The sequence below is a fragment of the Melospiza melodia genome, chromosome 15 (genome assembly GCF_035770615.1).
Source record: "Melospiza melodia melodia isolate bMelMel2 chromosome 15, bMelMel2.pri, whole genome shotgun sequence".
NCBI classification, from domain to species: domain Eukaryota; kingdom Metazoa; phylum Chordata; class Aves; order Passeriformes; family Passerellidae; genus Melospiza; species Melospiza melodia.
The window spans coordinates 10,297,512-10,324,274 of record NC_086208.1 but is presented as its reverse complement, the minus strand read 5'-3'; the positions used below and the strand labels follow the sequence as shown (position 1 = coordinate 10,324,274).

The 26,763-nt window shown below is 40.5% G+C and overlaps 1 protein-coding gene across 3 annotated transcripts in view; it reads left to right on the top strand.

Annotated features, from left to right (window-relative positions):
* Positions 1-26,763, top strand: part of FBN1 (fibrillin 1) — a 141,531-nt gene that overhangs the window by 6,720 nt on the left and 108,048 nt on the right. For all 3 annotated transcript variants that reach the window (XR_010029624.1, XM_063169737.1, XM_063169738.1), the window contains exons 2-5: positions 6,840-6,922; positions 7,822-7,920; positions 14,905-15,000; positions 16,509-16,604. Coding sequence is in view for 2 of the 3 variants with exons in the window: in XM_063169737.1 (XP_063025807.1) it covers positions 6,840-6,922; positions 7,822-7,920; positions 14,905-15,000; positions 16,509-16,604 (374 nt within the window). In the remaining variant the exon portion in view is untranslated. The remainder of the gene's footprint in view (positions 1-6,839; positions 6,923-7,821; positions 7,921-14,904; positions 15,001-16,508; positions 16,605-26,763) is intronic.

Here is a 26,763-nt window from a genome sequence, read left to right as displayed (position 1 = left end):
CTGGGAAATATATTTGTAGCTTTTCAATCTTATATTTCTCCTTTGTTTGTTTACTCATCCATTCTGACCTTCCCACCTAGTTTTATTTGTTTAATCTTTTTAAAGGATTTCAGACCTACTGAACAGCCTCATTCATGCTAAGGCTGGTGTGCAGGTATGACACAGGCATGAGGACAATAATTTGGTTTTTGTGACAGTTCAGTAAAGTTGGGCTCTTCTTTGGAAGGTACATTGGGATATAAAATATAGCCTGTTAAATTAAAACCTCTGCCTTCTGGTTTTGCTTATAGATCTTGACTGAAGTATGAAGGAGGTCTAGCTTTTATCTGGAAAAATATTTTCAATGTTGACTTGCTGGAGAATCTGTTGTTTTCCTTTCTACTTCTCATTTTATGAAATGATTCATGACCATTATAGCCTCAGAAATACCAAATGAAAGCCACAGTTCTTTTGTCTACAGGCTTAATCATTTTCATCCTCTTTTTCAAGCTTCCCTCTCTCTCATATTTTGCTGGAGGACATCAGAATATCCAGTGATGTTCAGCTGAGGTTTCAGACTAAAATTTGTTTCCTTTCAGGAACGTTATTTTCCTGTTTATTCTCTTCTTTGTTTTTCCCTTTAATATTCCATCTTTTTCTCTTCCCTGTGTACAGAGTAAATTACCAGTGTCTGCTAGGGACAAGTTGAGCTAAAGCAAGGTTTTCCTATTTCCTTATGGCAGATGTGCAGGTAATTAACCTTTTGAAAATGTGGAGTCACTGTCCCAGCAAGGAGAGAGACAAAGGGTAGAATATTGTGTAGTGAAGGGAGGAGAAATACTGATAACTTACCGAAAATAAATCTTCAGTAGCCTAAGGGAGAGCACTTAATACACAAATTAATGGTATTGCTTAACACCTAAGTGCATTCTCTGCCAGTATTGATGCAAGTGTGAGGTATAGGAGACTCCTTAAAGGATTGATGTCCTCCATGAGGGGGATGGTGGGTGGTACCAGCACAACTTTCAGCCTCCAGGGAAGCCTCAACGAGGGCCTGGCTGGCCTTGGGTTTGGCTGGCCAGTGTGTCCCACACCAGCCCTTGTGCTGCTGCTCAGCTTGGGCATGGGTGGTGGAAATCCTCAGCTCCCTGGGTGCTTTCCCTTGGAAAACTGGTAGAGGTTTGTCCCCTCAGGAGCCATTAGTGGGTACATGGTGAGTGTGGGGAGTAGACCTGGAGATGTGAAATTATCTCTCCCTGTTCCCCTCTTGGAAGTGACAGCTAAGCATTGCCTTAGCCCACAGTTAGATCCATTTCCCATGGGATGTTTTAGTGCTACCAGATAGAAAAGACTTCTTGTCCTCTGAATATATCTTTTTAGTTTGTTTTTTTTTTTTGGAGTGTGTTTTAAGAAAGTACCTGAGGGATCCTTCCTGTTTATCCCCTCACTTGTCCACTGGCAGATGGTTTCTTTTGGTGATGTCCTTGTACTTTATGTGTTTTACACAGCCATGTAGATGGGTTTTGAACTGGACCCGTTGACATTCTCAAGTGGAACAATGAAGGAATACATGCCAGAAACGCGTCTGTCCCTGGCTATGAATGAGAACAATGCCTGGCTGTCAGGTTAGATGAGCGTGTCCCTGCAAAAGACAGGGTTGGATTTTCAGAGCAATTGTGGAAGAATTCTCTTAATGTTAATGCTGTTGTTGGATTGCTGTATTTAGCTGTCACAGTATGATGGAGGTTAGGGTTAGAAAAGTGTTCAGGTTTGCTGCAGGAAACTTGCATGTCATTTTGAACTTTAGGCCAGAGCCAAAGATACCCGTAGGGCTGCTCAGCATGTTATTTTTTTAGTCGAACTAAGCCAGGATTCTGGGACAGCAGTATCCTCACTGTCAGAGTGAGAAATAGTTATCATATTAGGCTCTCTGCATGGCACAGCTTTGCTTATTGCAGTGTAAAAATGAGTACATCACATGCAATCCTTTCTATGTAAAAATATATATATTGCTTAAAAGCGCATGCTTATTCTTTATAGTATAATAGAAGCTAAATTTTATGTTTGTTCCAGAGTATAGCATAGTTTCGTAGGGTTTCCTTTTATATGATTGAAATAAATAGCTTCAAGAATCAGATCTTCCCTTCCCAGTTCTGCTTTGCTCACTGCTCCTTGGAGGAGGGGGTAGGTGCAAGCCCAGCAAAAGGAGGTGCTTTAGATACTGACCTCTAATTTATGCATACTTGGCTTGTGTCATCTGGGTGAGGAGGGATCTTGGAAGGCCATGTGGTCCAACCCCCACTCAGAGCAGGGTGAACTTAAATCAGGTTGCTCATTGCTGTGTCCACTAAAGTTTGGACTGTATCTGCTGATGGAAGTTCTTGATTCTGTAGGAAAGCTGAGTAAAACTCCAGTGGAGTCAACAGAGCTGCTCCAGTCTGTGCATTTAGTATTAATTCTGAGACACTGAGAAATTTAGGTAGGTACATAAAGCTGGTTTACAGCAAAAAGTATAAATCTGATTTTGTGTCTCTTGAAACCTACTAGTAAAAGCAATTCATCATCACATTCTGGAGCCTTAACAAGCACATTTTTAAGACCAGCCTCCCATTTTTTCAGGTGCAGTTTGCCATTCTTTTTAACTGCCCAGTGCAAGCATGGAAACATCACTCCAATTTTATGTGGACATGATCAGCAAATAGTTCTGGGTACAGTTTTAGCAGCTAGCAGTTACCCACATAAGAAGGAAAATAGGTAAAGCTTTCTCTAAAGACAACCCCTGGCTGATGATATTGCTTTAAATGGTATTTTTCTGCCAGAAAACTGGGTCATATGCTAACCACTGCAGTCAAATAGTTAATAGAAGTTGTTCATTTGCAAGGAAAAGTCCCCGGGTGTTTTCCTAGGGAGAGAAAAAACGAGTTGAGGGAGCTATGGGAAACCCTTCCTGGTATCCCTGCATCCCAGCTCTCTAACTGGTGGTCAGCTGTTTCTCTTGCTCTCTAAGCTGCCCTCTGCCCACTCTGTCTGGTCTCAGTGTAATTTATTTGAGACCTGTGCTTTGGGTTTGATTCAGCGTGGATTACGCCAGCATTGGCCGGTGCATGGCAGTGCTGCTGACACAATTTCTGCCTGAAGCCTCGCTCACAGCAGTGCCAGGAACTCTTCCTCCCATGGGAGTTGCAGATGGGCAATGCTTTCTTCCGGAGAGGGCTGTAATTTCCTCGAGGGGTCACAGGCAGGGCAGAGTGGGGATGTAGAGAATTAGCCCTCCCCCCTGGCAGGCTGCAGCACGGGGCTTTGATGAGGACAGTCCCAATGCCAGAGGTGTCCCTGCCATTCCTGGGCTGGGTGTTCACTGCTGCTGGCTTCACACAGGCTACTGAGAGTCTCCCTCACTTATCTCGCTGTCATGTACCCTCGCTGCCTGGTTATAGCTGATAAGAAGACTCTGCCAAGCTTAGCATGATTTGTTTCTCATTATTTTACCTCTATGTGCCCACTCTGCCAATCCATGCACAGTGCCTTGGTAGTGGCTGCAGGTTGGGGGAGCCGGGCAGCCTCACATCCCTGCTGAGCCAGGGCTCTGGAAGCATGGGAGGGACAGCCCCAGCCTGTCCTTTCTGTGGGTGACATCAGTGTTGCCCTGTGGAGAGAGGAGACCTTTTATTTGAGAGGCTGTGCCAGCCAGAGGCAGTGGTGCATCTCCAGGAGCTGATGCTGCAGCTCTGCCCGGCTCATTCTGCACACGCTGGGGAGGAACCCGCACGGCTTTCCTTGGTAATGGCTGTAGGGCCCTGTGGCTGCTTCTGCAAAGAATATATTCTAGTTTGGTGCATGCAGGTGCTGTCGATATCTGTGCAAACCTATCACTCTCAGGTGTTAGTTATCAGAATTTCCAGATGAACCTTTTTCTCTCTGCTGTTCCAAGATTTTTCTAGCTGATGACTCATGTCTAATGTCTTTTGATAATTCAACTCACTTTGCTACTGAATTTCTGCTTGTGTATCATTAATCAAAGACACAATATCTTGTTTAATTTAGACATCTTTGATGAAAGTCTGGGCATCAGCCATCCTGTCTCTCAGCACCATACCATTACAGAAATCCTTTTGTACTTTACAAGTTCATTAAGTGTCTCTAAAATAAAATGTAAGACTTTTAAAATTTCAATGGTAATAGCTTTGTTCTGAGATCCTCTGTTCCTTATCTCGGCTTTGGAGTGAAAGGAAGGTGCTGTAGGTAGTTTCAGGGTATACAGATATGTTTTTGCTTATTTTATCATTACAAATCAGATTTTATAACTGCATTCTCTTTCAAGTGCTGTTCAGGAAAACAGTTTTATAAGAATATAAAACACTTTTTTAGTGTTCATAGCTTATAATATCAGCAGGAAAATATGCTCTATTCAACACACAGTGGGTAACTGTTCAAAGCAAGTGCCATGATAGAGCCTTTACAATTTGATTGATGGATTCCATGATTTTACATGAGGTAAATGATTTATTATTGCCTTGAATACTTTATTTATGGGGATTTATTGCTATAGTGTCTGATCACCTCATAAATATCAATTAATTTAACCTTCAAAATTAATTATTTTCAAAGTCATTTTACAAATATGCACGATGTAAGAACACTCCCTTAGAGTGTTCTTAGTCTCAAAGAAGCAACATTCAGACTTTAATATAGGTTTCTTTTATAAGCTAGACAGCAGCTTTCTGATGAAAAAGTGTTCCACTGGAAAATGCACTTGTCAGGCTCAAACTGTTCCATGGAAGTACAGTTTGATGACTTTTTTTTTTTTCTTTCAAAGCTAAGCTCACTGCACTGGAGTTGGAGGCTCCTGGTTGTATGGCTTAGCCTACCCTGTGGACAGCTTCAAGGCTCTCAGGGTCTCTGACTTCATAGTTGCTGGCACATCTAGGTTTTCCAGAGTCCCATTTGGAAAAAACCAGGTTTCTCTGTGACACAGAAATCTGCTTTTGACTCTTAACGTGGACCAGATGGTCCCCACAGTGACATACTTGCTGAGACTGAAATTTGGCAGAGTACATAAACATCACTTTATGGTCAGCCTTCTATAGATCCTCACCAGCTGGAAGAGGAAATGGGTGGTTTATGCCATTGGTTGTAACAGGTAGCAACAAACCCATTCTATCTGTCTGGATAAGTTCCTTTATTTCTTCTGACTGGAGAAGGTGAAAAGCAATCTCACTTGTCTGCTTGCCAGTCTTACTTGGCAGATGATTGTGGAGCAACATTTGGCATTGATGAACAGGGAACTCCAGGAAAGTTACATGGTTATAGCCCTGCAGGGAAGTGGCTGACATTACTAAAACTGAATACATTGGAATTAAATGAATAAGACTTTGAGCCTGTAACAGCAGTTGCAGGAAGGAGCCTGCAACAAGTCCAATTGTGTTGCTCACATTCACCTCTGTTACTACTTTGTAATTATCCAGAACCAGTGGAAGGTAATGGTAGTACTTGCTTTGACTTAAGCAGATTCTGGCCATGGTTGGAAAGAATAGGTGTCACTGAAATTGGTGTAGTCAGAATACTTGAAATTGCATTAGTATTGCATATCCCTAAATAAACAGAGTATATAACTTTTGTTAGTTGGAAAATGTGCATAAAGAAATGTTTGTATATATTGAGATTGTTTGTCTTAAGTGGCCTCACCATATGAAGTAACTATTGTTTACTTAAACATTGCAGTACTAGCAATGAAGAACTTTCTGAAAGACCAAGGACAAAATAATAATATAGAACCCTTCTTAAAACAGTAAACATTTCAATCTGTCTCTAACTGTATACAATATTTTAATATAGCAGTTCCTAGGAAGTTTCTAGCTGCATTAAGCTATTGAGTAATTGCTCACAATATTAGCAGAGTTTGTAAAATTTTCCTGTGCTAAGATTATTAAGTGTAAAACAAAAGAAGGCACATGTTCCCATTTTTTAAAGTATTCTTACTAGCTTTATTTGCATGAATAGATACGTCAAATAAATGGGACAAGATAGATTAAAAGAATCAACTGTCCTTCTATGTATCAGAGATATAGAATAATTTAAACTTTTCTATTTTTATCAATAAAATCCTGATAGGAATAGTGTCATGTCCTGTCAGCTTTCAGCTGTCATAAACTCTAGTAATAAAGTTATTTGACAGGGTAAATGTGGGTGAGAGGAATGGGTTGGAAAGGAAAATTCCTGTAGATTTCTCCTCATTTAAGGAGCGAAGTAGGCCCCTCATACTAATTTCATAGCACTCTATCACTAAATACACTGACATCCTTGATTATTTTTGGTAGTAATTTTTCCTAATGAAGAATTAACATATTTTGATTCGTTTATTTGGCTAATGTTCTTGTTGGCATGTTTCACTCACACATACATAGCTTTGTTCATGGACAAAACGGGGAACAGTAATAATAAATACAGCTTTAGAGTACAGAAAAGAAAGCAACAGGAAGATTTAAAATTCCTACTCAAAGAGTGATTATTAATGATGCTGGATGCTAATTTTTTATTTAAGTGTGTGAGTTTTGCTCAAAAAACCTGGATGGTTACTTCTTCAGATATGGAGTGTTGTGAGACAAAGTTTCCCCATTCTATTCCTGTTGTTCAGATATTACTGATTTGATTTTGTGCATGTAATGTAATTTTTAATTTACAGAAGTTTATGTTACCTAAAAACCCCAAAAACTACAGGCCAAAAACATACAACACTTCTAAATTTAATTCTTGAAATGTATATTGTAGTGATTTATCTTTGCCATTTTAGGTCTCTACTTCTAAAACATATTTCTGAGTAAAAATAAGAATTCATCCTTATTCTTTTTATTTTTTCCCAGACCAAATGTGTGTGGATCACGTTACAATGCCTACTGCTGCCCTGGATGGAAAACGTTACCTGGTGGAAACCAATGCATAGTCCGTAAGTCAATCTCGTTTTGTGCTATGACTGATGTTTATCTTTGTCCTTCTGTGTCTCAGGGTGGTTTTAATTGTACACCAGAACTGAAATGTGTTTCTCTATGTGTGTTTTCAATAGCAGCTATGCATGATTGCTTTACCATTTAAAATGTATTAAGCTAATATACAAAGTTTCATGGGCTACAGCACAGTGATGTGATACCAATATTTAACAAAAGATTAATCTCGTCCACATGTTCTGTTTAAGTCTCTAGTAAAGGCTTCCAAGGGGTGTGTAAACTCCTGGGAATGAGTGCAATATGTTAATCTATGTAGGTTAATGGAAGGAGGCAACAGCATCAGGCCAGCAAATGCATTTTCTCCACTTCTCTGGACCATAACCCTGAAATATGTAATGTATGCATACATCCTAGTGCTATATGCATATTCATGTAGTAGAACAGTGTACCAGAAATAACTCCTAAAGGCACTTTGCCCAAAGTTGATAAGACTCTCTCCAGAGATCCTGCAGCAGCATGCTGTCAGATGGGAATGACTGCTCTTGTCTGTGTGTGGTGCAGAAATAAAGGAAGCATTATGTTGCTGCCTCAGCGCCATCCTTCCTCCAGGAAGGTCTAGTAAAATGGAAAACAGTTTCACTTTTCCAGGGAAATCTCCCCATATCTAGTGTGGTCTGTGGCATGTACCCAGGCCTTTTTATAGCAGATGGTGAAGGTCTAGGTCTTAGCTGCCCCCCATAAAGATGCAGATGAATGGGAGGAACTGTTTTGGGATCTGTTATATGCGGTTTAATGAGTTTGTGGGTATTTATGTTATGGTACTGAATTTTCTGTCAGGTGTTTTTTTATGTGTTTGAGGTTTTTGAGACATATTTTAAAGGCATTTATGTTTTCTTAATAGCAATCTGCAGACATTCCTGTGGGGATGGATTTTGCTCTAGACCAAACATGTGCACATGCCCAAATGGTCAGATAGCCCCCTCCTGTGGTTCAAAGTCAAGTAAGTATTTCTTCTGTGTCTCTGATATTGCTCTTTTGAGTCTGTGAAGCTACTAAGGTATGTAAAATAGTTCAGTGGTCAGTATTTAAGACAAATAACCTCTGAGTCACCAGACATACTTTCACCACAGGAAGGGAAGTGTAGCTTTCTATGATGAAACTGAAGAATGACTCAGAGATGGGCTTTTGGAGATGCTTCTTTTTTTTGCCAAATCAAACCCAAAGCAGTCTTATTGGAAGCTATTTTCATTTGCCACTTTTTAACAGTAATTCCAGTCCTCCTTGTTTTCCAGAAAATACCTTATTTCTGTTCACTGGAAGACATGAGCATGTATACGACAAAAGTTGTAGTGATAGAGAGACAGCTCTTGACAATTGGCTGATCTTGACATGCTTTGGAATTTCCTTCAGATTTCAAGGATTATAAACCAGACACTATGTGTGCTGTATGTTAATACCTAGGCTTACAAGCTTTAGAGCATTTCCTTCTCAGGCTCAGTACATATCTTCTGAATCTAATTGTGCTGACTTTCTTCAGGTGACACTTCTGTAGGTACTAGAGGTACGGAGTTGCCCAAGGTTTTAAGTGGAACAGCTTTTCATCAGAAAAACCAAGATTCTTTGAAAATGAAGGTTTTCAGAGAGATGACTTTTCCTAGAAATGTTTGTATTTTAAGTTTTCAAGAAAGGTTCCCCAGACCCAGGGGAAAAAAATGTAAAATTAAATTCATTCAACGAACAGAGAACTCAATGGCTAAACATGAGTTGAGTGTTTGATATTGAGTAGGATTCATATCTGAGATGCCAACTGTAAAGTACTCTGTATTCTCATTTGAACGTGGTTCTTGTCTCTTAGAATGTAGAAGATTGAGATTTTTTTTTACGACATATGAAGTTTCTGGAAAGAATTTTGGGGGAGACTTTTTCCCACAAATGCCTGTAACTATCTGAACAACATATTGACAAAAGTCAGTGGGGGGGTTGCACTCAGCTGAGGTCTCTAATATTATGCAAAGTAGTTATCCTTTTAGTTCTGAATATCTTTTGAAACTCAGTGTGTGGTCTGCTTTGCTTCTGTATTTTTTACTTTGCCATTTTTTTGCTTTCCCGGTTGATAAGAGTTTTCCCACATAACTGGCCATTTCAGTTTGTGGTTTTAGCATCCTTTTTATGCAACAACAGTGGAAAAACATTAACAACTGCAGAATGTAATGGAATGGCATGTACTAAAATGGTAAATATTGTTCTTTGTAGTTCAACCCATCTCATGCTCCTGTGATGTATGTTAGGGAGAGGACAGCTTGAGGACAGCATGAGGAAGATGTGGAGCTATGGAGTTTCCAGAGAGTACTGGAGGGAGGGAAGTGTGCTCCTGCCTGGGTTTGCAGCTACTGTTTTACCAGGTGCTTATGCCTTAGTCCTATAAGGCAGTAAAGGAAGGTATGACCTTCTCCCCTTACCCTTCGGGCACAGAAGGAGAGATACATCCCTGTTTCTGTCACCTGTTTTGGCACCTTTGGCAGGAACAAGTGGGCCTTACCTCGTGTTTTTCTTTGGCCCCACTGAAGTCTTTTATGAAGAAACATAGGGTAAAGTTTTTGGTTCTTCTTGTAGCTTTTCTTCTGAAATACTCCACCATTGTTCTCCATTGTTTTAGCCTTCATTGGAGTTGTTCAGTTTCTGCAGTAACATAAGACACATTTTGTGTATCCCTTTAATTTATTAAAACATAGCAATTCTAAAAGCAAAAGTGTCTGGTAAGTTGTGGAGAAAAGATTCTCCACTGCTTCTGTGCACTCATGTGTAATATTTTTATGATTTAGCACATCATTAGTACTTACAGAACATACTTTATGTAAATAATTTGTGCTGTTGGCACTGTAGACAAAATCCATGAATATGTATTTACACAATAGACCACAATGACTTAGATGTGCAATTAGAAAACAAAGTGAACAGTTTGTTTAAAAGTACTGTTTGACATCAAATGGTTACAGTTAATATTTTGTCAGAATATTCATTCTTTAAACCTTATTTTAATTATATGTTTTTAAAATAAGAAAAAATCTAATTAAATAATTAAAAATCAAATGTAAATGATACGTGTTTGTCACATGCAATGTAAAAATAGCAAATATGAGTGAAAATGCCATGATTTCTCAGAATTAAGTGTATAGCTTCTAATACATGAGATGTGTCTGAGGCGTCCTTTGGATATTTTAAGCTATGTATGTCTTTAGTATTTAAACAATCAGTAGTAGGCATAGATTTTCTAGCAGGTACATCCACAGATAGAAACTGAACTGGCAGTGACTCATACTCTGGTTGTCTGTCGAAATAAAATATTGAATGTGGATTGGAAAGCATGTGGCTTTGAGAGTAAAACAAAGCCTCCAAGTTTGCTTCTCATGCAGGTCAGTTTCTGGGGCTTTTCTGGTTAAGAGTCAGCCTTAGGAATCTGATTTGTGGTTGAAAAGATCAACCGGTGGTTTTCTCAGCAGGGATTTTAGTGACATCAGTAAACTTACTGGCTGAGTAGTGGTTATTGCTGTGTAATTAGTGAATTTTTGGGTGTGCTTACAGCAGGCTTGGAGATAAGAGTGCCAAGTGTGGAGGCCTCCCTGCCGCTGGCTGTGATGTGTGTGTGCTCTGACGCTGCAGGTGCAGCTGTGTGTGATGTGCAGCGCTCTGTGCTGTGGGAGGTGTCCTGTGCTCCCTGCTCCGCCAGCTCTGCTGTGGCAGCGGCTTCACTGCTGCCCCCAGAGCTCCCCGGCTGAGGCTGCCGTGTCCGTGTCTGTCACTGCTGCAGGGTGCTGTCACAGCTGGGGCTGCCGTGTCTGTGTGTGTGGCTACTGCAGGGTGCTGTCACAGCTGGGGCTGCTGCGTCCGTGTCTGTCACAGCTGGGGCTGCTGTGTCCGTGTCTGTCACTGCTGCAGGGTGCTGTCACAGCTGGGGCTGCTGTGTCCGTGTCTGTCACTGCTGCAGGGTGCTGTCACAGCTGGGGCTGCTGTGTCTGTGTGTGTGGCTGCTGCAGGGTGCTGTCACAGCTGGGGCTGCCGTGTCCGTGTCTGTCACTGCTGCAGGGTGCTGTCACAGCTGGGGCTGCCGTGTCCGTGTGTGTGGCTGCTGCAGGGTGCTGTCACAGCTGGGGCTGCCTCGTCCGTGTCTGTCACAGCTGGGGCTGCTGTGTCCGTGTCTGTCACTGCTGCAGGGTGCTGTCACAGCTGGGGCTGCTGTGTCCGTGTCTGTCGCTGCTGCAGCCCGGCCTCTCTTAGTGCTCCATTCACGCTCCGTGATCCTGCCGCGTGTTAGAGCTGCTGCTCTGCCCCTGTGCGAGCAGGGGGCAAATGAGGAGGAGGGTGTCAGGCTGCCCCCAGGGTTATGGGTCAGGTTTGTCTCTGAGCTGAGCCCCTGCTTTTGCTTCTGTAGTCAGAATGGTTTTGGCTGGCTGAAACAGGGAAGGCATTTGCTGATGGGGCTGTTCCTGAAGGAAGGGAGCTGTGACAGAGGCAGCAGTGGTGCGTGCTCGGGGTGACGGCTGTGGAGATAAGTGTCTGTGTCCAGAGCCTGCTCTGTGCCCCTGCCAGCAGCATCAGAGGCACAGCCGAGGTCTGAGCTCCTGCCCGGAGTCTTCCTCAGAGACCGCCCGTGGTGTGCGGCTGAGCCCGGGCCTTGGCTCTGTGCCCTGGGATCCCACTCCTCGGGTGCTATAGGAGGGGTCTGCTCAGCCTTATATTGTGCTACTGTCAGATGTGGGGTAAGGACTTGAATTTCTAATGTTCCCAGAGTTGTTGAGGGTACTGCGGATTTTGTCTATGCCCTGTGCAGGGCCGTGGAGCAGCAGGCTTGTGTCCCGCCTTGGCGCTAACTGCCATCTCTCTCCTGAGTCAGTCACTTGACAGAGAAAGCACGCTGAGCATCTGGGATGCGATGCGGCCGTCATTCCTTGTTTACGGCTCCTGGCAGGCAAAGCCCTGCGTCATGCACGGCCGGGGCTGGGAGCGTTCCCTCGGCAGTGGCATAGAGGCAGAGCCGGCCTCTCCTCTCCCGCGGTGCCCGGGCCCGCGCTGCCGCCCTCAGCCTGAGGGGCCGCCGGTTTCCCCCTGAGGAGGGCAGAGCCTCCCGCCTCGCGGTGCTGAGTTTGGGAGGGCAGAGTGGACAGCCTGTGGGCTACCTCTCGTTTGCTTGGTGAGCTCCTGCACGCTTCATGAGCAGTTGTGCTTGTGGCCGTGCTCTGGGTGTGATGAAGTCTTTACTCAGTTTTGCTGGGTATTTATTTAAAAAGTCAGGAATTGTTGTGCTTAAGAGGGCAGCACTTTGATAAAAAACACAACTTTCACCCACACGCAAAGCCTATGTGGATATGTATGGTCTTGCTGGCTCTTTTGCAGGTTTATAAAGTTGTGTTCCTGCAGTTATTCCTGTTTTGACTTCAGGCATTTCCAGTGCAGACTGTTTACAAATAGGATGTGAAAAAGAACAATTATTGATTAAAAGCAACCGTTTATTGATGTTAACATTTCCTGTGCATGCTAGATAAGGCAAAGCTATATGCACTGATTCACCAGCCTTATGGTAATTCCTGTGCTTTTCCTTTGAGTCTATGTTAGTGTGGTATCTTGGAACAGGTTGTTTCATTTACCGGAATATCTCCGCTGACATTAATGGAATTGTTGATATAGCTGAGAAAAGAGAACCTGGACCTGCATTAATATGCTAGTTTTCAAAAATGCATTTTTAAAATCATCATCCGAGCTCCAGACAGCCTTTGAATGTGTCTGTAAACTTTTGGAAGGATAATATTACAGAATAGTTTGTATGATTTTGGAAGTACTCTTTCCAACATTCCCAGAAAAGAGGGCAGAAAATAAGTAATTAGTTTACTGACTATGTCAGTGATCCTCTTGCCTGATAATAGGCAAGAAAGCTCACTGCTTTAAATGGCTCATTTTAGTAAGGATGACTGGGTGTCCCAGCAGTCTCCCATAATGATTTTAGTTTTTAAAGGAGGAAGAAGTATTTTACCTTGAAAAAGTTATTTTAAGAAGCAGTAAGACAAGTAATGGAAACTTTGTATGTGTATCCCCAAAATGAGGAAATATACTTTATTTATACATGAATAGATAATATGAAAATCATAGTTTCAGCTACTGTTAACCTTTTAATCTCAAATGTAGTTCAAACTACTTAAATGGCTTTGGTCTTCATGTGGGAATGGAAATTAGCTCTTGGCATAGCTTGCTCTAATTGAAATCAGTTTGTGGTTTTTAAGTTCCTTCCCTGCTTGACAGATGATATCATTTCCTATGCTTTTTGTAATCCCCTCTGTTTTTCTAAGATTGTATAAAGCTAGTTGAACTACACATTTTAAAGTAAATTTTAAAGTAATTGTACACCTTTTTCTGACCTACTTAGGACATTGTCCAAAAATCTTCACCACATATTCACTCTGTATTTGCAGACAATTTTACTTTTTATTGAGGAATGTTAGTACATTTTTGTTGCTTGAGGTACTGAAGTACATCCAAAGCAGAACAAAGACGTATAATAGCTATTAGACACATAAGAAATGTAATACACAGTTTTTGCTTTTATAATTGAAGAATTAAGGTTACTAGTGTTTTAAATGCTAGATTGCTTTCAATTCTTTCTCCAGTTTTATGTTTTACTTCTGTTTTGTGGAATCATATTGTTATAGAAGGCAGTACAGTTAAAATTATTGCTACTTGAAAATAAAAAAAAAATTCTGTTCACATACTTCTGAACTGTTAGAAGCCAAATGATGCCTAAGAGTTTTGTGTGAGATGAAAAATTTGGTGTTTGGCATGGCACCTGTTAGCTGCACACTCTGACAGGACATGCAATTTGCATTTTTCAGTCCTGAGCATTTCAGACAGCATGGTGTAGGTATCCAGTGCTCCATCACAATCTACTGAAGGCTGATCAGACTGTAATCCTTTCTGGGGAGGAGCCTTTCATGTGGCTCCTGTGAGAAGGAAAACCATTTCCCAGCTGCTTACTGGAGTACAGGCCCCAGTTCCCAGCTGTGCTGGACAGCAGGACCTGTAAGGACTTTGCTTTGTTGGGAGACACTAAAAGTATGTCAGGCTCTTCATAAGGCATAGAGAAGTGGGCAGGTCTCCCAACATCTAGTTAAGAAATATATTTGCCCTTATTACTAGAAAAATTACTCAGAGACATGATGTTTTTCTGGCATGGGGCTTCAGCTGCCTGTTAACCATTATAAGTGGTGGGGATGCAGCTGGGGAGAGAGTGCTGCTGCTCCCCTGCCTGTGCCCTTGGGAGGGGAAGGCTGTTGGCTCTGGGGAAGGGCAGTCTGTGAGCTCTGCAGCTCCCAAGCACAGCAGCTCTACTAGTGGGGTGAGCCCACAGTTGGCATACAGAAAAATCACTCTGTTATTTCTTCTTTTTATGCCAGAAGTCCTGCTTGGCCAGGTCAGCTTCTGGTGTTGCTTGTGTTAGCAGAACAGGGCTGTCTGCAGGAGCTTCCTTACATGCTTCCCTTCAATACTTCCCTCCCCCACTTCCCAGATGATAAGGCTCCCTTTTTTATGATGCTGTCTGCCAGAAGTTTAGTACTTTCCCTTATTGAAGGCTTTTTCTCATAATTGCAAGCTAGGAAAGAAACATTGAGGACTTATGCTCATATGAAATGCCTTTGACTTAATTTGAATGAGAGGGTTCATCAAAGTCTTGCACCATATCCTGTTTGCTTAGGAACTGTGAATCTATATTGTGTTCTGTAGTGCCATTTTCCATATCTGTCATAAAATGTCCATTCTTGACTTCTAAAACTTTCTGATTCATAGAGTCAATCCCTAAAAAAAAAAAAGTAAAAGTAAATGTTTACCTTTAGCAAACAGTAAAGTGTTTCTGACTCAGATTCAGTTTTCATTTTATAGTAAAATTAGGATTTTTAATAAAAAGTTTGGTTTAACTGAGGAAAATCTTTTTCCTTTCAAGTCCAACACTGTAACATCCGCTGCATGAACGGGGGTAGCTGCAGTGATGACCATTGCCTCTGCCAGAAGGGATACACAGGAACCCACTGTGGGCAGCGTAAGTACACTCCCAGGAATGCAGATACTCTTGTGTGGCTCTGTGATGTGTGGGTTGGACACACTTTAGCACTAAACTTCAGCTGCTGTTGAGCTTGTTTTTGATCAGGCATAGTGAAATTTTACAGAAAAATACATGTGTTTGTAATGAATGCTGAGTGAATTCTTACTGATCAAGACTATTAAAAACACCATGTGACTTCATAATAATTGGATATAACTTGACCCTATAGTTCTCACTGCCATAATTCCCATTGACATCCAGGACTTCTCACCCACTAAAGCAGTGTATCATACATCTAAATTTTACATGAGATTCAGTTTTAATTTTATAGATAAAATTAGTATTTTTAATAAAAAGTCTTGTTTTCATTACAGTGTTTTCATCAGACTTAGCTAGTATGCTTTAGAAATTTTGATGTTGTCTTATTAGAGTTGATTGACAGATGTTTTTATTTCCTCAATCAGTCCTTAGTCAAAAGCAATCCTGGATGTGCTGCTTGAAATCTCTCCCAAAGTGACTCTGGTGCTCTCTTGTTCTTGGCTGGAATGCTGTGAAGAAACTCAAATAAGGATGTAGACACTGCTTTTAACCAAGGCTGTCACGTTGCTATCTAGTGAAATATTGGTCTGACACAGAAAATATGTTTAGCTCATTTAATGAAAACCTTTTGTGCTCTGTCAAAATCAATGGCACACTTTACATGGACTTCAGTGGGACCAGGAATTTACCCTAATAATCTGGAGGAGGATCACATGGTGAAAGGATTAAGAATTGTATTTCTGCCTTCACTGTGAAATATCAAGTGGATAAAAGAGGATAAATGGAAATCTTCTTTCTACTGAAGTGAATGTGAAACGGAACAAAGAATAACATTACTCAATGAACATGAAATTGTATTTAAAATCTCCTTTTTCATGTGCATGTTGTATTTTCTAATTATATCTGAGAAGAATTTCTTTTGGAGTTTATTATTAAAAATTGACTTCTGAAGCTAGTGACAACATGATACAGAGGAAGAGTATCTTGAATTAACATGGAATAGATATTGATTCAATTTTGCTTTCCTAGTTAATAGCCTTATTTATTTAACACCAGCAAACAGCCTTTTAATACTGGGTTATTACAGAAGGAGCAAACACATTTGAGGATTTAGAGATGAAATATTCCTCTCCATCTTCTATCTGCAATCTCTATCAGTGTTTGTTTGTTACAAGTTTGAAAGATACTATTTTGAAGTTATGGGATTGTCCAGCTATCCCAAAGGGAAAGGCTTTGAGAGGTCAGAAAAGCTGTGGTTGTTCCTGTATTTGTGTTATGCTCCACTGATGATGAGCCATGGTAGTAATGAGGCCAGGAAGTAGTAAAAGGTCATGAAGTAGATTCTAGGAAAAGAGTTTAGTCTGTTTACCATTTTTACCAGTTTGCCTAAGTTGGCCAAGTACATACCTTCATGTGTCTCTGAAAACAGCTCAATAAAGATTACTCTTGCCTTCCCTTTGCCGCAGCTGTCTGTGAAAATGGATGTCTCAATGGAGGGAGGTGCGTAGCTCCCAACCGCTGCGCCTGCACATACGGCTTCACTGGACCCCAGTGTGAGAGAGGTACGTGCCCTAAACCAGTGGCAGTAATTATGTTCCAGCACCTCCAGCAGTAGGGCTGTTGGGCCTTTACCTATTGTATTCTATGGCTGAATTGCTTGTGTGTTTGTTTTTGTTGGTCTCAAGAGAGAAAATAAATTATAAGTAGCATTTTTAGAAGAGTTTCATAAGGATAGAGGCTAGGATGAAACACAGACTTAGCTGTTTACTTTGTTTGTGATGAAAACACTCCAGTGGAAGAGGTGGTAAATGAAAGTGTTTGCATGCTTTTGCTCAAACTTCAGTTTCTAAGTCATCAGAAAAGGTCTTTGAATTTGATATACATGATAAATAGCATCTTGCCTCTGTCTTTGTTATGTTTTCTTTTGCAGAGTATATTCAATTCTCTTTTCAATTTTGTACAGATTTTTTGAATTTAGCTTTTTAGTTGCATATCCATAGTGATAATCTTCAAATGAAAACACAATGATACCAACTACCTTATATGGTATGTGGATTTTTCTCAGGGTTATTAAACCAACTTAACATTTCATTTGTGAGCAGTGGACAATGCTTAGGTATAATACTGTTGAGTTTTATAAAAATGCAAATAAAATATTTTCATTTGTCAGAGCAGTTGGTCTGTGTAGTTGGAAATTCATACATTCTATTCATAGAATAGGTTATGTTGCATCTCTATGCACCTGGGGCAGAATAGACATCAATAATCTGGTTTTGGGCTTCCATGTAGAGGATGTGCTTAGCACATGAAATTTCTGTCAATGAGTGTGTCAGATGATCTCTGCTGTCAGTGCTGCACCTAGAGGAGTAACAGTTGGCTTTTATTATGTGGCAGTATGGATGGATGATACCAGAACAACAACTCTCAGGGGACCAAAAGTTTTTTTTCCTGTGCTTAAAGTGATGAATCAGGTATTTCCAACACTCCCTACAACAGATAGAATTGCTGTGTTGGCAGTGTGTGAAGTCATGCCAGTTATCCACTGAGATGTTATACAAGTAGTAGAAACCAATGGTGAGATTTTTCCAAGGATTGAAAAGTAGCTCAGTTCTGAGTTGTGGGATCTCACTGCTGGAGAGGAGTAAGAGGAATGGGCAATTAGGTTAAAGTTCCTAATTTTGAAGAGAATAAATGCTTATAGGTGAGAATTCACGGAATATTTCTGCAAAGACTTGAAAATGCAAGTAATTACTGCGTGTTCTTCATGGGTGAAGTTTTTGAGCCTTCAGTCTGGTGAGGAATGTCAAGTGTAAGTTCAGAAGAATATTGTTCAGTGCTACTTTTGTGTTGCCTGATCTGAGACCAGTTTGATTCCACATCATTAGGGCAAGTTTCTAGGCTGAATTCTGGTAACAGCTTCAGTCCTGTCCCTCAGGGCTCCTTCCTAGTGGTGGGTGGAGTGGGAAACTGGTGGCACAGAGCCATTTGAGCCAAGCTGTCCTGAAATTACATGCATGCTATTGAGCACAACTGAGGTGGAAATCTGTAACTTACATGCCTTAGTCCATAGGCAGTTTTTTACTTTAAAACACGTGTTTGATTTTATAGTTATCAATAAAAGAGAAAATAGACATTAATGAACTGTAGTATTCCTGGTTAATGCTCGCTTGCTGTGTTGAGGCCAGATGATTGTCATATCCTCCCAGAAAACCTCTGAAATTTGGCTGCTTTCACAGATTTTCTGCAGTCTCTCTACCTAGCTAAGCTAATATGTTCCCCTCCTCTAAAGAGGGTGTGGTGGTTTTTGGTCTCAGAATCACATTATGCCATGAGAAAAACTTTTTCTGAAGATAACTTTTCAAGTATAAACTAATCTTGGTCTTAGAATAACTTGCCTTGTTCAGCACATGCACCTGTGTGGTCATTGGGGAGTTGTCTGGCTGCATATGATTTTACACAGCTGTCAGCTAAGTAAGAGGTCCATATTTTGAATCTAGCTTTGGAAAGTTCTGTGGCTTTGACACTCCCTGGTGGGCTTCTGATGTACATGTGAATGGATGTTAGCCAGAAAATTGACAAGATTCATGCCTTGTAGAGTAAAATGGTGTGTTTATTAGAAAGAAAAGAAAGAGGGGAGGAAACAAAACAAAACCAAAGCATCTCTGTGCATGGAATGGTGGCAGGGGGGAGAAGGGGGGAAGGAAAATACTCAAGAGAAATGGTGTCTTAAACGATGCCATTTCTGGCAGAAGCAGGAGAAGCAGATTGTTTTGAAAGCACCATTTCTGGATATAAACGTAATGTGCAGTGATACAGTTTTGTGGCATACACATTCTCCATCTGTTTGGCTGTGATTTGACTTCTAGGTTATGCCATCCCACAAACTAACAGTTATGGAAGTAATTTACTACTCTGTATCACCCAGTGCTTTTCTCTACAAGCATCAACTAACAGTAAGAGTCAAAGAGTGTTTGTGGCACATATGTCACACACCAAAGAATATTCCAGCCTTTGCTGCATATGTCATAACTTACAACTGACTTGAATAAAATGATGTCGAGGCAACCAAACACGTGGGGTTATTCTAATAATCCGATAGGGAAAACATTTAAAATGTTGCAGGTGCTTGGAACAAAGTTAGATCCAGTTTCTTAGCTACAGAGACAAGTTGTGTAGTTCTGTTCTGAAACAGTGTCTACTGTTTTAACTAGTTTTTCCATGCATTACCTCAGTAAATGTCGGCCATGTGATTGTTAATGAAGACAGGACTCCTGTGTAGGTCAAGGGCTTTATCTGGTGAACGACCCACTGTTTCAAAGTGTAACAAACACCATCAAATTTGTGGCATGAATATTTCTATGTATTTATTCAGTCATTCTTTGAGAGGGTAGCAGGTGGCCTTGGACTGTTTTGGCACCAAATCGCTTTTTTGTATGTCTTAAAAGTGTTAATCTTAGTGTAAAACACTATAAACATGAGCATAAGGAATTCTGAGATTCGCTTATCAGTGGAGTTCCTCTCCATGTCCTGGGAGTGTATGCCATGTCACTGGTGAGACAGGCTTCACCAGAGCTGGATCAATAACTTTACCATGGTGCACATGTACCATTAACTCCTGAGCTGTTGTGTGAGGTGTTTGGCTCCTTTCCAGAGCAGGAGAAGCTGCCTGGACGTACTGTCAAATATATGCAGCTGTGTCATAAAACAACAGACCTGGCTTTTCTGCACAATAGTGTTCAAAAAGGTAGACTTGACATACACTCAACAGTAAAAGTGTAGTGGAGTTGGGAATGCTTCCTACAGGCATTTAAGACACATTTAAAATACATAGCCCAAGAAGGAAAATATTTCACAGATATTGCCTCAGTTAAAAATCGAACTTCAGGGACTGCTTTTGGGAAGGTGCTGAGTTCTCTGGCCGTGGTCCAGTGATGAGCTTTGACATGCCTTTAAGTTCAAACCCAAGATGTCAATATGCTTAGAATTATGCAAGTGCTTAAGGGCCTTGCTGGATTTTGGCCCAAGCTTTCAGAGTTAGTTAAGATCTGAGAGATGCACTCAGCTTTTAGTTTATCAGTAATCATATTATTATTAATGAAATCACAGACAGCAGAAAATGAAGATGTGGACAAAGCAAAATTTCTCCTGCTGGTTAAACACTGGATGCCATCCTTATGCCATTTTACTGTTAATGCTGAATAACTTGAGCAAGTTACAGATTCTGCAGTTTCTTTTAGAGTTGCTGAAGAGGCTGAGAGCAGAGATTTAGTTTATGTTCCCCTGAGGATGATTCAGAACATTGACAGCTCTTTCTATTGTCTCTGAAATAGCCTAGAGGATTTAGCTGGCTGTGGGAGATGCCCACGTTTGGGTCATGTGAATACATCCCTGTATCTTGCACTTTATGAAAGTCCAGAGAAAAATTGATGTTAGGACCTCAGGAAGATCAAAACACAGATTTGGTAGAGCTGCCTACAAATTTGTGCACAAAGGTTTTCTTGACTCTTTGAAACTGCTTCTCTTTAGACTTTTGGGTGATAATACTTTAGGAGGGTGAGTTCTATATAATATAAAGTTGTACATTGTTGTTATCCTTGTATTGCAGAAATGCAATGAAATGTGCTTTTCTTTTTCTGTCTGGATTCATTTAGAGGAACACAGTGGAAGCTTAGAATGTGTTACAGACCTGTTTGTTTATTTGAATGCTTGTGACAACATCAGGGGCTCAATCCTGCTGCATTCTGGAGTTTTGCCACTCGCTTCACATAGGAGCAGAATTGGGGCTGATGTAGTTCAAATATTAAAAACGTACCACGTGTGTTTTGTTTTTTTATGGACTCAGAATATGAGCAAATGATTGCTTTTTCTTCAAACAGAGTCGTTTCTGTACTGCTCTCTTCATGGCAGGAATTTTTGCATAATTTTTAATTATATTTGGCCATTATTAAAAGTTCCCAGAATTAATGCCATATGTAAAAATATCTTTCCCGGAGCCTCCCTATGAAAGTGCAGCCTCTGAAAGTGGTCAAGAGTAATGTAGGGCTCTGTATATTTTTTTTTCTTTCTAAATACTACAACGGGTAGAATGTTTTTACAAAGAGGACACTGCACCCCTTAGTGTGCCCCGTCTCTGGTATTTAGTCTAAATGGAAAGTAAATAACAAAGTGTAGATAGCAGTAAAAGTATGTTCCCAAACCCTTATGCTGCATTTAAAGTAGTATTGCAGCATATGGTAGCTGGCAAACATTTGAATAAACTTGATTTCTGTTGCTTTCTTCCAAGAAACACATCTGTTGACATAGACATGTAGTTTCTGCAGCCCTGTAACATGAATGCATGCATGTACAGTGTTATAGCAGCAAACTGAAGGGTGGCTGGACTTGAAGGCCTGCAATAAGGACTCTTGCATACATTTTTCCCCCCTGAAAAATTATGAAAAATGGCTTCAGGCTGAAGATCAATATATTTAGTCACAGAGTGATGTTTTATTGACTTTAAAATTATTTCAGTATATGTTGTCACCTTTGATGTCTTTCAGTTTTAGAATAAAAATTCCATTGGGTTATCTTCTCTAAAAACGAGGTTGAGATAACTGGTTGAGTTTTTTAATTTTTAAAATTGAAGATGCAGCTTTATGGTCGAGAAGGCAGCCTCTACAGGATGATTGTGTGTGATTTAGGTGGTTTTTAATACTTAGCAATATAATCAATAGATCTCTGGATCAGAAGTCAGGACTCAGTTCAGTCTGTTATTTGATGCCAAAAAGCAGTTTTAGGGATCTTATGTGTAGGAAGGCTTTTATCCATTGTTCTGGTCCTTGCCTGTTCACCCCATAACTGGTTTTGTGTTGCTTTCTCTGTGCTTTGTGTGTCTTAAAATATCATATAGCCAGTTCTAAAATGTTTCTTCAGATATATGCTTTTAAGCTTAATCAAGATCCATAAATGATTAAGTACATATGGCTTAGGTCTCTTGTGTGATGTGAGGGCTCCAACTTTTGTACACGAAGCTGAACATTTACATTTTGTTCCAAATTGAGTTTTGGTTTCAGTCAAACAAATCTAAAGTTTTCATTCAGCTATTTGGCAGACCTTTTTATATTTCCATGCTTTCTTGATTGGCTGCTAAGGACACTGACCTTTAGATGTGCAGTAAAGTATTGTTTGGACTTTGCTTTGTTTTGGTTTTAGTTGTAGCAGTGGAGATGCATACAAATTTAATCACAAACTGTGGAGCCTATAGTTGGTATAAATTATCACCAAAACATTTGAATGAAATAGCTGCATTGTTCTAATCTGTAAGATTTGGTTCCTGTATGTAGGACATTGAAAAGGCTCACAGGAGAGTCACTAGATCATTCTTCTGGTACTGCAGACAGCTTTGTTGTTGAACCTGACTCCTGCCTCCTGTTTGCTGTGCAAAAATTGGGTTCAGCTCTCACTGCAGCCAGGCTGGACCCTGTGCTGGCTGTGCCTGCGTGTGGTTCTTGCTGTCTGCCTTGGAGTGCCTTGAGAAATGAAGGATGGAGGCCAGTGGAGGAGAGGCTTTCTAGAAGGTACCTACACGGAGAGGTTATGGGATGTTGCATGCAGATCATCCAGCTGTAACTTCTATATACACATGCAAACAGTGGAAAGTTGTAGCTTCCCTGACTGGCCTTCACTGCCAGATCTGTGCTCTGCAGTGTTCCAGGGAGAATTGGAAAGAATCCCTCTCATGTGTTGTATCACAAGAGTAATTTTTTTTGTGTATATGTGTGCTGAAAGATTGAATCAGCTTTTATTGATATTGGTTGTCATTGCAGAGTGGTGTTATATTTGAGAAATTCAGAATGTGTATCTTAGGATGCATGCTCCCCTCTTAGAACCATTTTACCAGGCCCATTTTTCTAATTTCAGCCAAAACTTGTAAAAAATAAAATAGCTGGCCACAGCTGATTTCTCATGGAACTTTCCAAAGAAAAGGTGCCTTTGAAATGGTGACTGCCAGAGTCAGACATAATATAGGGAATGAATAAATGCAGCTGAGAACTTACCTAACAATGCCTATTTAGCTGTTTATGGAGAAAATTACTCCTTCTCTGGGCTGCAATATATTTAGATATAAGAAAGCACTGCTACCTGAAATCCTCTCATTTGTTACAGTGAAAACAAATGTTTTCCTTGTAAATCACCCATTCATAGCTTTTTTTCTTCTTGGGCTGGTAAGCTGAGAATTTTTGCTACAGTTGCCACAGAAGCAAGTATCAGTACGCATGATGCCTCAGCTGAGTTTGTGACTTAATTTTTTTTCTTTGTTTTTACAAGCGATCTAAAACTTTTTAGATGGCCAGTTCTAAAAAAGAAAAGAAATCTCTTTTAAAACATAGATCTAACCTAATGAAAGGGTAAACTGATGAAGGCATTTCCAAGTAAAACAATTCTTTTATGTAGGTCAGCTGCAAAATGCTAATGAAAATGCATCTTAAACAGAGGTGCTCAAAGTGGTCAGTAACTGTTTTGACACATGTAAGATTTTTTGCTATGTATTTGTAACAGAGCTGTTGAAATCTCTGTAAAAAAAAAAAGACTTTTCTAAAGTAAACTGTTAGATTTAGAAAGAGATCTGCCCTGTATCAGCATAAAAGCTGCAAAAAATTGTGGGAAACAGCTACCTAAGAGCAGCTGTAAAGACAGACACATTCTCACTTCCAGTTGCCCTTGAGAGGTTCATGAATAATGACTGAGTAGTTTTTATATATTTTTTTATGATAGCTTGTACAGTTTGGCACTTTAGAGAAATGCTGTAGGAAAAGAAAAGAGGCCTAAATAAGGTCTGAAAAGAAAGGAGCCCTGAGAGAAATATCACTCTCCAAATTGTGCTCTGCTGTAAAACAGAGCTTGGCTTTGCACTCTTTATCCAGAAGAAACTTCTTTTGGAAAAAAAGGTGGAATTTTGCTATGTAAAGAAACCAAGATTCAGTATTTCCCTTCGCTGTGGCTAAGTGTGTAAAGGCTACATATATGTAATTTTAAAAAGCATGGAAGTTATTAAAAGTGCATGTATGTTTACACATATATACAGGTGGGTTTATATTTTAAGAAATGTAAACCTTTTTAAGCACCTGAGTTTTGGTTGTGGTCTTATACATTTACTTTGTATCTGTTGCAGGCATTACCCAAACTAAACTAGTGCAGGTAGGTTAATGGAACTGAGTCTGCTGTGCTATAGCCTTCATTTCTTTCCATGGTGGTGTAATTCACATTATAGGTCTCCCATTCTGAAGAAGGGGTCTCTGCACTGTTTTACTTGTCCCTGAATCTTTAACTTAGTGTGTGCCTCAATTTTTAAAAAGCATTTACTGGAGTAAGCCTGGCTTACCAAGTGATCTCAGTTATGTTTTATAATGATCCTGTCCTCAATGTTTATGTTTTTTTGCAAAGTTTACCCAGTGATTGCCAGGTGTTCAGTGCTGTCCCCATTTGCTCCTTACTCCTTGGAATGAATGGTCTTCTGTGACCCTCTAGGGCTTTTTCTTCTGACACAGAGGTGCTGAAAGTCCTAGGGAAGCAGGAGCTGAGGAGAAGCCTGTATGCTCACAGTTGTTGCCTCCTTGGGGAGGTGGTGGCTGATGCCTTCATCCTGCCCCACTGCACACAGCATGGGACCAAGCCAGAGGTGTCCTTGCTGGCATTGCAGCAGTGGTCATAAGTTCAGTGATATTTTACAAGATTTACCATTTTCCTTATTTCTGTATACACAGGGACCTCCTAGTACTCTTTGCTCTCAAGATTAAGCCCTCAGCTTTTGCTCTAGCTCCTTTTATCTCGGTCCCATTACTTACAATTGCTCCATTGAATCTATTGATAGCTGCATTTTCAGCAAGGTTTGGAAAAGCAGTTTATCTCTGGCAAAAACAGGCAGCACAACAAAATGCATATCTGCTGGTTAGTGGGGTAACTCCTGCCTATCAAACAATGCATTTACATTCTTTCAAAAATAGAACTGTAAGATTTAAAGGGAGAGAGGGCAATTTCTAGCTGTATTTCAGCTTACAGAATTGCTTAGAGTGGAAGGGACCTCTTTACATCACCTAGTCCAACTCCCCTGCTCAAACAGGATCAGTTGGAGCAGATTGCCCAGGACTGTGGAAAATGTGCTAAAATATGTGTTAGTCTGTGATTTGTGCACCTCCAGCTGTACCAATTAGACCTATTAGCTATTTAATGAAGGTCCAGTGCTAACATTGTCTAAGTGCTCATAATTCTGGATCTTCTGTGGTTTTTTTTTTCATACTTGTGTGTTCTGTTATCCAGAGTGTGTTTTTCCTGTGGCAGTGATTGATTGAGTGCTGTGAAATGAAAGCACATGTTATGCTGATGAGATCTAATGTACTTGCCTAATAAAATTTTAAAAATGGAACAGTTAGTTTAAAAATGAAGAATAAGCTGACAAAACTACAGTGGTTCATGGGGTGTGGAATAGGGAATGCTTTTAAATCCAAATAATACTAATAACTACAGACACACTGTCAGGAGTTTTCCTGTTTGCACTTGACACTAATTGTAGTTACTTGCTTGTCACTTAATACAAAAAGATGGGGACACCTATGAGGTACTTGCTAGTTCCACCTGATTTAGGAAGCAGCTGGGTACCTCAGTGATGGAGGGTTTTAGGACCCTCTGAGAACGACAGCAAGAAAAAAAGTGATAAACATGTAGTGGAAAAAGCATGCTGTGCACTTTCTTTAAAGTGCAATTAAGGTGACTCTTAAAATGAGACGCACCTTGAACTGTTTCTTCAAGGGCCATTGGACTGGTCTCTCGTCTGGACTGTCCAGATGTCTTAGCTCAGTTGAGCAGTACAGTGACAGAACATTACTTGGACTTGAAATGTTTGAAAGAAGTAATAGTAAAACCAGCAAGCAGTGAAGTATAGTTGTCCTGCTGGGATATGATGAAAGCTTTTATGAGAATCTCCATGTCCTGGTGGGACAGTATGGGTGGTAACTTTGAGAGGTTTGTAAAATGCAAGTATGGCAGCTTTACAGTTGGATTAATACAGGCTTCAGAAGAAGCCACAGGGTCAAAAATTACTTCCAAGCCACAGGCTTCAAAGGCCAAAAGATCTGCAGTGAGAAAAGAGGTGAGTGATCCACCTCTGAGAAACGATTTTGTGAAAGGAGAGTTGATGTTAAGTTACTTTGGCTCCAATAACCTTTAAGGTAAGATATAGCTTAATGATGCAGGTATTATGTCTGAAATTGAATTACACCCCGTGGTGTGAACTAATTCCAGTTACTTGATTCTTGAGAGGGGTCAAAGAGTAGTAAGAGGACAATTTGTGAACTTTTTGAGGGATTGAAGTAAGGAGATGATAATGTTTTAATACATTAAAATTTGGTCAAGTTATAGCGCTCATAAAGCAAAGGCAAGAGGTACAGGTGAGAAGGGAAGATAAGGCAAAGAAGATGATGGCAGAGAAGATCTAGCCAGTTTTCACATATCTGGGGAAAAGAGCATTGGAGGCAGGTTGAGACGTTTTTAGACTGCTGCTCGGGCAGGGGAGACTCAGTGGAGATGTGCATTCCATTCATCTGAATGGCTCTTCTAGTGAAAACATTGCTAGACACAAGCACAGGCCAGGAATGGCAAATGATGAATGACTTAGCAAGCTATCTTGCTGGGTATTTAATCTGTGTGGTTATCTAAATAATTTGAAATGCTTCTCTTGGCCTGAGC